The sequence below is a fragment of the Clarias gariepinus genome, chromosome 15 (genome assembly GCF_024256425.1).
Source record: "Clarias gariepinus isolate MV-2021 ecotype Netherlands chromosome 15, CGAR_prim_01v2, whole genome shotgun sequence".
NCBI classification, from domain to species: Eukaryota; Metazoa; Chordata; class Actinopteri; order Siluriformes; family Clariidae; genus Clarias; species Clarias gariepinus.
In genome coordinates, this window is record NC_071114.1 from 23412136 (window position 1) to 23424019 (window position 11884).

At 40.9% G+C, this 11884-nt stretch overlaps 1 protein-coding gene across 1 annotated transcript; it reads left to right on the plus strand.

Annotated features, from left to right (window-relative positions):
* The first annotated feature begins 3671 nt into the window (after positions 1–3671).
* Positions 3672–6381, plus strand: irf2bp2b (interferon regulatory factor 2 binding protein 2b). Its single transcript, XM_053513626.1, has 2 exons — positions 3672–4726; positions 5127–6381. Exons 1-2 carry the CDS (start codon positions 3955–3957, stop codon positions 5900–5902), a joined length of 1548 nt encoding a protein of 515 aa, XP_053369601.1. The 5' UTR covers positions 3672–3954; the 3' UTR covers positions 5903–6381.
* The last annotated feature ends 5503 nt before the right edge of the window (positions 6382–11884 follow it).

The following is an 11884-nucleotide window of genomic DNA, read 5'->3' on the forward strand; positions in this document are numbered from 1 at the left end:
GTGTTGGCTGTATTTTAAATAAAGAGAGACGTTTATTAATGTTTATGGAAGGAGTCTTCAGTGTCAACACTTCATAACACTTAATATGTTTTTAGTTCCTGGTTTTCTGGTAACATGACAAACTAGTGAGGTAATGCCTGTTTACAGCTGCTATAATGTAAGTCATAACTGGAACTGAATTTTTTCATGGACAATTCACAAAAAATTTTGTTGTTCATTAAAAAAATATAAATCGCTGTGATATAAGATGAAAATCTTATATTTTCTCTCTTATTCAACATTTGTATTCTTATTTTTGCTGCTGCTGTACAATTTATCTTGTTTCATTTAATGATTATTATTTTTAAAGGATCCATTTAAACTGTTCTCTTATAATAACATTATCTACCACAGTGGAACTATATTATTATTATTATATATTATATATTATATTATATTGGTATAATATTATTTTCTCTCACATATTTTTTCTCATTTCCATAGCATTTACTTACAAATGATAATAAAGCCTTCCTTTTTAAATCTTTGTAACGTATATTTGTTTCTCAGAAAAACAGTTCTTGCCATTCACCACAAAATGCCGGCCATGAGCAGAGTCTACTTTGTACAATATGCAAAGCATGTAGTCTGTCGCTTTATTTGACTGTTTTGCCCGTGGCTGTACAGAAACGGAACACGCTGTTCAGCGACGTGGCCGTGTGTGTGTGTGTGTGTGTCGTTGCTGACTAGTGCATTTGAGGCGGAAGTGAACTGCATGTCGTAATTCTACTCTACAGAGAGCTGCAGCTTCGTTTAGTCAGCTGGGGCTGAAATGAGAGCAGCGAAAATGCTTATGTAAGAAGCAGATCTGATCCGAATTACTGACTAATGGCAATGTGACATCTGCTATGCCTCATAAAACACCAAAAGTTGACGAGACAATAGATAACAGAGCTCTTATATATGGTGTAGTATCTAGTATAAATTCAATTTCAACGTCAGATAATACTGTAATTTTAAAATTAATTGTATTATGTTGAAATGTTTGAGGTCTGGAGAACACTAAACACTGCTCTGTGGTGACAAAGAAAAAGCTGGCGGTGAGCTGTTTGATGATATCCAAAACTGTAATATCTCACTTCCTCATTCGAATGAAGTCATAAGTGCTGTTTGAGCTTTCAGGTGTAGCTTGCAAATGAAAAGGCAAACAAACACACGTGAAAAGCATATACGGAGAATAACCTAGCTAAGACTGTGGCTAACAATTTACTGTTTACTTATCATTTGGCCTAGTCTTTTATAAAAGGTAACAGCAAGAACAAGCTGCAAGAACATCAGCATTTTTACAGATTACAACAAAACATTTTGCAACAGATTACAGGTAAAACATATTTTTCTAGCCAACGCTCCAAAAATTTTTTGGAGCGTTGGCTTATATATATATATATATATAATGTGAACTTAATTGGTTAAGTTGGAAGATGGTCCATCATCATTATTCACTGTTTAATGAATGTGCAAAATATTCTAATTTTTACAGCGTTGCTAGTCGGTTACTATTTGAACCTAATTGGGTGCCAAAAAAACTAAAAAAAAAAAAAATAGGTTACCTTGATTAATCATATAAGAATTTTTTTTTTTATTAATCTGTTCATGACATGTCAAGTGTGTGGAGATTAATTACAAAAATGACAACGTTGCTAGTTAGCGACTGTTGTAGTTTTACTTCGTTTTAAAGTGACGAGAAAGTTCTCTCTCTAATGCGATCCAGCTAAAGATAAGAAACCATCCATCCATCCACCTAGGAATCTCTGTAGTCTAACTAGGGGCTGTGGAGACCAATGGTGATTACAATTGTGTTTATTCAAATTTCATAAAAAATTTTATTTGGCAATGGCATTTAAAAAAATACATTAAAGTATAAATATTAAATAGGCTGTACAGATGTGCAATATTGGTAGATTGTGAATTAAAATTTCAAATGATGCCACAGTAGTTCAATGATATGTGCTTACATGTATGTATTCAAGAAACCGTTCGCCATTTCTGAGGCTAGCATTTAGATATGGGTAATTTGGAAAATAAGCAAATTGAGAGAAAATGGTGGTGGGGGGGGGGGTATGTACTGTATATAAGCCTTATGTAACTATAGCCTAGATAAATATATATACGGATATATATAAGGATGTGATTGTGAATTCAACAGAGCTAGCTTCCTTAGTTGTCTAGGTAACTGTTAGTAGAATTCTAGGAATAAAGACCAGTGTTAAAAACGGTCAAAATTTTAAAACAGCCAACTTAATATTTGTGTAAAATTGAGGGCCTAGTATATAGCTTTATACTTAAAATAGTGTTTGCTTCTTCGTCAGCTAAAGAGTTAAAAGGGAAAGCTTTTTGACAAGTAATAGAGTCATTTGCTTCATCATACCTCTAAATTAATTTTATTTTAATGACAGTTAATGGGCCTTCAATGAAATCAAAGTGATTCTACAAACTGAATGATTTATGGCTCAGCCTGACTATCTGATCCTATTAACACTATGTCTGGGGCTGGTTAGAGCTGTGACTCACGCCTGGGTGCTCATAAAAACAACAATAAGGAAGCGCACATGGTAAGACTTGTCTTTGACATGGGGCTTTCCATTTTGTGTTAAAGCTGAATGCGAGCCAGTGGCAGCTTTGCTGAATCACATGGGCTTGGTCTACATGAGTCAAACTGATCAGCTTCAAGTCTGAACAAAGTCCACTTCCCTCAAACTAAATACATTACGTTGGCTGTCACATGTTCTTGCGGTTGCCAGGTTCCAGTTAAATACACAGTATATTTTTAAACACGATATTAAATGAGATAGTTAGAAGTAACATTGTCAGATGCACAGATCAGGATGGTAAAAGAACAAATAAAATCAATCTGGCAACGCGGAATTCACCCCCATGCAAAAAATAAAAAAATAAAATAGAGGAAGGGGAAGGGGAAGTTTAATACTAAAAACCAGAATGAATCAGAAATTACACATTGCTTTTAGGTGCAGGGCGGTGTAAATGATCTAACAGCGTGTAGATATATTATTAGAGTAAAGGGTTAAAATACTACCACGCTTTAAACGTGCACTGCATCTCAGACATAAAGTCAGTCACCCGCGTGACGTTGCGTTGCCAGGGCGACCGGAATGCGGAATTATTATGGGCTGGCGCTCCGGGCAATATTTTGGCTTACGGGTCAGGTTTTAACCGCGCTGGCGTTTGCACGATTCAAGCCAAGAGGTGTGCATTGCGTAACAGTGCGCAGATTTGTGTAGAATGCTTTTGACAATATTATACAAAAAAGACTGTAGGATCTACAGTAAGTACAAAGTGCAAATTTAGAATACTTTTTCTACATGAAACTAAGTTATTCACATTAGAGTTTGTACATCATTTTCGTATTCACATTTATTTTTATATATATTTTTTTTTTAATAATACCAGATATAAAATATACCAGCCCCAACTACCTGTGCGCAGCGTAAATATTACGTTTCTGTAAACCAACAGAAGTAAGAAGGCAAATAGTACTGAGAAAACACATCTAGACGTTGAAAAAATGTGGTTTCAGATCCAACAGCCCAGCTGGAGCGCCGAGGGCGAGGGGGAAAGCGTGGCGCATGCGCACAAGGAGGTTGTCGAAGAATCGAAGTAAATAGAATCGGAGCTGAAACGCTGGAAGCTGAACTTTAGTGACGTCATCGCGCCACACAGAACTGGCTGGCTGAGTAGTAGTGCGCAAGCTAGATAGAGGCGCGCGGTAGTAAAGCACGCACTGCCATGAACTTCGGAGTGTAAACTTCGCTGTTTTTGTCGCCGACGGACTGGTGCGGAAAGCTACTACTTTTTTCCCCCTGCTTTTTCTCCCTGAACAGAAATTAATAAAACACAACAGACGGGCGTTTGGAGAATTAGTCATATTCGTTGTTTTCTTCTTCCTTCCCCAAAGCCATGTCCTCCGCGGCGGTCGGTGCCTCGCGCAGGCAGTCGTGCTATCTGTGCGACTTGCCCCGCATGCCGTGGGCGATGATTTGGGATTTCACGGAGCCGGTGTGCAGGGGGTGCGTAAACTACGAGGGAGCTGATCGCATCGAGTTCGTGATCGAGACCGCGCGGCAGCTCAAGAGGGCTCACGGCTTCCAGGAAGGCAGGTCGCCTGGAGCAGGCAAGTCGGCCAAGGACATTCAGTCCGTCAACCACGCGGCTGGAGAAGGTGGCTCGCGTGCGCCGCCGCCTCAGTCAATGGACCGCTACTCACTCTCCTCGGACAGACCTCCGCGCCTCGGGCCCGAGTATCAGTCCAGCGCCAGGCAGGCAAACGGCCTCCCGGTTCCGAACGGATTCCCCAAACCCGACGATCCGCCGGAGCTGAACCGCCAGAGCCCCAATCCTCGCAGGTCGAGCGCGGTCCCGCCGAGCCTCGTGCCTTTGGTGAACGTTAATGGGGGTGGTTTGCCAGTGAACGGCCGGCCACCTCCCATGGGCATCCCGGGCGCATTAACGGTCGAGCACGGAGGGAAGCGGTCGGATGACGCGAAGGACAAACACCGACCGGACAGCCTGTCTGACCTGGGCGAGAGTCACAAGCGCGACGATTGGATGAGCAAAGGCAAAACCGTGCGCGACCTCATGGCCCTGCACTCTATGGACGGCAGGTTGAAGAAAGATCACGCGCCCATGCCGCACCGGATGGGATACGACATTAATGCCTCCTCAAAACCAGGTACGAATATAGGCATTGTTTGACGTTTTGCACTTAGACACTTCAGGGGTTTTCACTCAATATTAAGCAAGTTTGTTTTAAAGTAGTAAATTAAGTTTCTTCTGAACTTTAAAAAATTTAATTTTTACCCTTTGTGTTAAAATTCGTGTTAAAAGAATTGCTTGGAAATTATTTCTAAATTAGAAGTTAAACGTGCACATTTTTCTCACTGCCTTTATATGGCATGGTTGTTTTTGTGCGTCAAAGAAATCGTCGAACAGTGCCAACAACAGGTCATGCTAAGAGTTTTTCAAGAATGAAAGAACTCGATTTTTTATGCTTAATGTCTGTTTCCTTTCTTTCTAACTGTTTAAACCACTTCCCCACCCCAACCCTTCCAATCCTCCCCCTCCCTTTACAGGCAAGCCACCTCGCAGCATGAAGAGGAAAGCCTCCCCGGAGCCTGACGGTGAGGGCACAGGCAGTAAACTGAATGGCGACGGGTTGCCTTGGTCTTCCTGCCCTCCTGAAGTGCCAAAGCTGCCTGCTGCAGCTCTCCCAGGCTACACCACCGGACCTCCTTCCACCATCTCTCCACACCCACGCACCACGCCACCCGAGGCTGCTTTAGCTGTGCAGAACGGTCAATCACCTATGGCTGCCCTCATCCAGGCAGCGGACAATGCTGGCAGCGCGGGCACCGGCTCACCCAAAGATGCCAACCAGGTGCACTCCACTACAGCAAGGAGAAACAGCGGCAGCCCGCTCTCTCCCACATCAGCCGGCCAGCGGCGGCTCACCCAAAGGGACGTGATGAGCGCAGGGGTGGCGAGCACAGCTGCTGCAGGCACAGGTCCCAGCCATGTCCCAGGTGTGGTAGACCCTCAGAGTGGTCACCCACAGAGCATTCCGGACTCGTCGGTGCCTCCTGGCAGCGTTCCCCTATGCTGCACCTTGTGTCACGAGCGGCTTGAGGACACGCATTTCGTGCAGTGCCCATCAGTGCCCTCACACAAGTTCTGCTTCCCCTGCTCACGCGAGAGCATCAAACAGCAGGGTGCCACAGGCGAAGTGTACTGCCCCAGCGGTGAGAAATGCCCACTGGTGGGCTCCAACGTGCCCTGGGCATTCATGCAGGGGGAAATAGCTACCATCTTGGCTGGGGACGTGAAAGTAAAAAAGGAGAGAGACCCTTGATTTTTTCCACACTATTGTTTTCCTCTTTTTTTTTGTTACGTTTGTTTTTTTCTTGCAAAACATTCAAAACCAACAAATGACATAAACACACATGATTTCAGATGACTATAAATAAATCACATTCATACCATCCATACAAAAATTATCGGACATGTACATATGGACTCAAGGGAAGTGTACACTTCATAAACATGGCTGTATAAATTTTTTTGATTTTCCCTTTTTGAATACATTGTTTCTATATTTTTTGAAGATGAAAAGGTATGTACACATTCTAACAGACTACTTTCACCCCCCCTTTTTCAGTTGTTGTTCAACGCCAATTATCAGTGTACTATTAGAACTGGTGGCAGTCCATGTTAAACATAGAATGTGACTAAAACTACTCTATGAGCACTTGGCAAACTGAAATGCTTCTAGCTGTACTTGTATGCACTTGTTTAAAATTGCCAAATACAATTTTTGACCTTGTAATAACAGCCTAAAGTGTCCATGCTCTGCTTCTTGTCCATTATTTTTGAGGCAGTCTCACCCTCCTGTGAATCACACTGTAGAGGGATGATGCAACAACCTGTGCACGAAAATGGGCCTCAGAGGGGGGTGGGGGTGGGGGGGTGGGGATGAGAGAGAGAGAGAAGAGCCGATGAAACAAAGGGAGAATGTGTTATTCTGTGCTATATGTATGGCATCAGGCGATTTAATACGAGGAATATTAACTAAGTAATTTCCAAAAATATCTGAATTGGTAAAAATTTTAGACTGTGTCATCTCATTGTTAATTGTTCTTTAAATCTTTTTTAAACTCTTGTATTGAGTACCTTAATGCGGCATGCAATCCGACCCTCTAGATGTCTATTTTTACTCCCACTTGCCATATGTTCTGGGCTCGTAAACACTCGTTCGTTTGGCCTTTTTCGGAAAGCCAAACCTGTGTTCCCCACCAACACTTCCATATCTTACACACGTCAACTATGACACGCAGTAGTAATTGGAGATTTTTGTTTTAACTTCTTAATCAATTCATCACTTTAACGTTCAAGTTTATAGTTTGTCCATAGAAGCCTGGAGACTCCTGCTGTAAATGAGGGGCAACAACTGAAGATGCTTCTTGACCAAGTCCGGACCAGTTATTTGCCCTTTGAGCGCTTTTAGCTGCACATTCGAAGAGTCAGCCCCGCACCTTAGTTTAAGCCTAATGAAATGTTCCCTGACCACGTGGTTTTCGCCCCCCTGCTTTGGAATTCCTGAGTCACCGTCCTCCTGTTCCTCAGTCTGGGGCTCCTTGGAGGCCAACATGCCTGCTACTGTTAAGGCTGATTGCACACACTAAGCTTACTGAAGTGAATGGAAGCCTCTGTTCCACCCAGAATTCACATGCGCTTGCCATTCAGTGGAATAAGACAGCGCTTAACCCTTATATAACCCAGCCCGGTAACTACCTTCTTGTTTTTTACCGAAAACATTTTTATTGCTATCACAACACTTAAAAATAATAATTTTATATCAATACTTATAATGACAAATTCCATATCATATTTTCAGTATTTCTAAAGCTTGTCTATTATTTATATTATAATAATAACACATTACACTCATAATACTTAGAAGTAAACAGACTTGAGATATATCAAATATATTCAAATTTTGTCGTGTTAAATTAAAAAGAAAAATCTGAATAATTGGACTTTTAAAATCATTTAAACCCCATGCTGTACTCCAAATTCATCCGTATAACACACATTTTGCCTATAAGAAAAATTTTAAACTATAATATTTTACAATATTTTCAATTTCTTTATTCCAGTAAACATGGCCGCCGCTCGAACTGTCGCTTCCCGACATGCACCGCGCGCGATGTGAGTGGACCCTGTGGTGACGTGTGCGCACGCGCGGTCGCTCTCGTGTGTGTTGTTGTCAGACCTGTTTACGTTGTTCCGTCACCACACCGAAACTCGACGCGAAGGGTTTTGTTTACACAGCCGTCCCACCCCTATGCGTTTAGTGTCGAGTCTAAATATATATATATATATATATAAAAAATATATATATATATAAAGAAAATTTAAAGGGGTGAAAAGGCTGTGCTTGTACACGAACGAGACACGTTGTTTGGCGCGCGCAGTTTTTTTTTTTCGGTTTTGATGATTTATAGGCTGCGACTCTTCCTCTCTGTGCTCCCGCAAGAATCATTAAGGTTCAGTCAATATCCGAGCGCCCTGCTTTTATAACAATGCAGATTTACAATTTTAAGTACTGCTGTAATACGTACAATATACTATTATGTACATATTAATTAGATTGTGATTAGTCTTTACAGTAATATATATATATATATATATATATATATATTGCAACACCAAAATGATATCATACCCATTCAAATTTAATTGTCAGGTAATAAAATCAAAGTTTTTATGCATTATTTAATGTTAGGAAAAAATAGTACCTTTATTAGTACCTGTACCTTTCCTTGTGACTGGTATTGTACACTTTAATATGTGTAAAACACACCTACATATGTCATGTACAAAAACCTGCAATTAGTATTAAAGTTATAAATGTACGCTCCATCACTGATTCCAGGTAAGGGTTTCTAGATAAAGGTGAAATAAATGTGAAAATTGTGTACCCTTAAGGGCTATATTAAAGTGGGTATATGTTAGTAATGTGCATAATGTAATGTGCATGTACATGAGTTTAAAAATATTTAAAGACATGTCCCGTTGTTGAAAGTGGACTTCGTTTGTTCTAGACTATGTGTAAGCCCTGATATGTGCTTCAGACATTTTTCTGTTAAGCGTGTGGATGTGGTCTGACTGACTGTTTCTCTTTGGGTTTAAAGCAAACTGCACCCATTGGACGTTACAGATTCAAACACAACTCTGAAGGTCAACAAGTACGCGTGGGCCTGCATGGCCTGGACAAGCCAGAGATGTGTGTTCGCCACGTCAGCAGTTTTAAGCTAGTCTGCCTTGGGGATCTGTGGAAATCCTGTAAGGGTCTTACTGTCTGTGCTTTATGCAGTAGCACACACAGACACACACACACACACACATATATGCACGCATGCACACAGACAGGAGGGGGTAAAAAGGAGTAGTGAGCAGGGGGGTGGTGTGGGGCAAACAGCCCAGCTCACATTCCAGAGCCTTTGCTATTCCAGGGGGAAAAAAGAAAGCAGAGAATGTAAAAGGTAGCGAGGGAGGAATGGGAGACAGGGAGAGGGTGGGGGTAGAAGAAAACGGAGGGAGGGCAGACATATCCAGCAGTTGCACTGACTATAATTAGACAGAAAACAGGCAAAGCCCTCCTGCCATCAATCACAGACACGGCAGCACCAAGAAAGGAACATGCGTCCTGTTGACTGGAAGCCTTTATCTGGAGGAAAGGTTTTTATGTCGCACCAAATATAGAGATCACACCCTCGCCAGGCTGGTGTGTGTTTGTCGTAAAAGGGGGCCTCCGTTGCCTGGTTACCTGTTGCATGGGTAAACACAAGAGGGAATATGGAGGTGCCACGTCAGTTAGTAGACATGGGGGAAACCATGCCAAGGAATTGCCCTTTATTTGTCCGCTACTGTCAAAAAGCAGAGTGTTTTCTTTCTCTGAAGCAAAGACTTTTACTTTGCAAAACAATAAATCAGTTTGAAGTGGATATAAATCCTAGTTCAAGCCAATGAATGAACAACAAATTTAGATCTGAAATAGAGGAATTTATAAAACAGAAGTCCAGAGGAAAAAGTAATGCATAATTAACCAGTGTTAAGTTACATCTTCTTAAAAATTTTCTTTTTGGTTATACATCTAACAGCCCATATAATCATGGTTATGCTGGTTGTCTTTTTTTCTCCGTCACACCAAACTGACACAGTTCCATGCTCAGTTCCCTATATTCCCTTATGAGGTGTCTTTGGGATAAAAGCCCTAATTAATCATTTTCTGAAAAAAATAAATAAATCACATACTTAAGAAAATGGGCTATTTTTGTTTTATCTGTGTGAAATTTCCCTCACCAATATTTTCAAGTCTTATTCTCTAGTAGCAACTTTGAAAACAGACTCCCATTTCAGGAAGCCTGATTTTAGAGATTGTGAATCCCTTGCATCCTTTCCGACTCTTTGTATGAGTGCCTTTTTTTTTTTAAAAGCTTTTAAGATAGGTTTTTTGGTGCACGTTGCGCAGGGCTTTCCATCATACTGTGAGTGGGACTTGTGGGGTCCTTTTTAGATGTGTAAAATGTATGCTTTGTAATGAAATATCCCACCCAGCACGAGCCTCAGTTTCTGCTACATGGGGGAGGAATGAGTTGAAGGAAGCACAGACCAAAGGATATAGTATGAGAGACAAGAAGGGAAGATGTGGGTGGGAGGGGGGCGGTGGGGGGTGGGGGGTAGAGGAACTGCTTCTTGACCTCATTTGTTAATGTGTAACAGGCCTTTCTGTGGGTTCTGTTTGACAACTGTTGCACAATCTCTTGTGTTTTTCAAAAGCAGAGCGGTCCTTTGCACTCTGGCTGCCTCTTTTCTGTGCCGCCATGGGTGTGGTGGTTTGGCAGTGTGAAGGTTCTGTAAATGGTCAGCCTTGGCAAGAACAAACTCACAAACTATCCCACTTTCTTACTCTTTGCTTGGAGTGCTTTTTCTGCCTAGCAATTTTTTTTCATTGGTTTGTTTTCAAAATTTTCATTAAATTTGTGTTTTAAATTGGCAAGACAAAACAGGAAGTGGTTTAAAGTTGTTAAAAAATAAGAATTGCTACTGACATTGAAAAGCAAATGGCTTGTAATTATTTAAGAACTGATTTAGGATTAACATTTTTTGATACGTCGATTTATGAATTAGATATAATGTTGGTTTAAAAAATGGATCAATGGAACCTGAGCAATTTCCCATTAAAACTTTAGACCATTTTTTATAGAAAAAGAAACTGAAGCTCCCCGGAAATTCTGAAATGCTGTTCTGATCAAACAACTTCCATGTTATTATGTTTTATGTACAGTAACTGGCCATGTCTTCTGAACTTTCTACATGAATTGGTATCTTCCCATTAAGCCATTATCCATTCAACTTTAGACATTTGTAGAGAAACAACGTCTGGATTTCTGTAATGTTATCAATTCTTGTTCTTTGAATGGGGTCTTTAAATAGTTGACACAACCCGAATTCATGTTATTTCAAGGAACACAATGGTATTTCATTGTAAGTGAAAGGGAAGTGAGTGAGTTAATTAGATTTGGATGTCTTGAAACCCAATTGTCCAGCCCTTTCAACCATTTTACACAAGGCGTATTGACACAAACACTCGACTTTTGACCTTGCTGATCACTCGGGAGAACACCAGCTCCAGCCCATGCACGGAACAGCCTCTGGACATTGAACAAAAGGCAGCTGGCTGTGATATAAATGACTTAGGGGAGGAAAAGTCCAAACTCCATGTGCAATAGCTTAAGGCATGTGGTTAAGCTGAAAAAGATGAATAGGCATTCGGTACAATTTTGTTTAGTAAAAGCAAAGATTTTATATACTGTACAAAGCCTGATCCTGCTTTAAGATTAAACACAGAATTGCAGCAATATTCCAAGGCCTCTGGGCCAAAGGTGTGTTGGTGCTCTGTGGTGACATGTTAGGTGGAGCCAGAGGAGAAATTAGATTAAGAGCGTGGGAACGGGAAGGCTGTAGATATGTCTATCATATGAGTTTTGTTAGTTTTTTTTCCATTTGAATGGAGAATGAATGTAGATTTAATCAGCTTGGTGAGAAAGAACGCAAGAGACAGAGGGATGGGCTGGAGGCTGATTAAAATGATAATTCACAACTGATTAAGACATTAATTCTATGAGTCTGTAAAGAAAGAGAATTTCTTGCTCTCATTTTTTCATTCTCACTTTGTGCTTTCTCACTTGCAGCAGAGCGCTCTATATATAACGCCACATGACACCTTATTTAGGTGACTATCTATTTTCAGTCCCCTGTCATTAGTCTT

Excerpts from the sequence above, each read along its gene's own strand:
- irf2bp2b (XM_053513626.1), top strand. The coding sequence starts at position 3,955 with ATGTCCTCCGCGGCGGTCGGTGCCTCGCGCAGGCAGTCGTGCTATCTG. Across the intron at positions 4,727-5,126 it reads TAATGCCTCCTCAAAACCAG|GCAAGCCACCTCGCAGCATG; the intron begins GTACGAATATAG and ends CTCCCTTTACAG.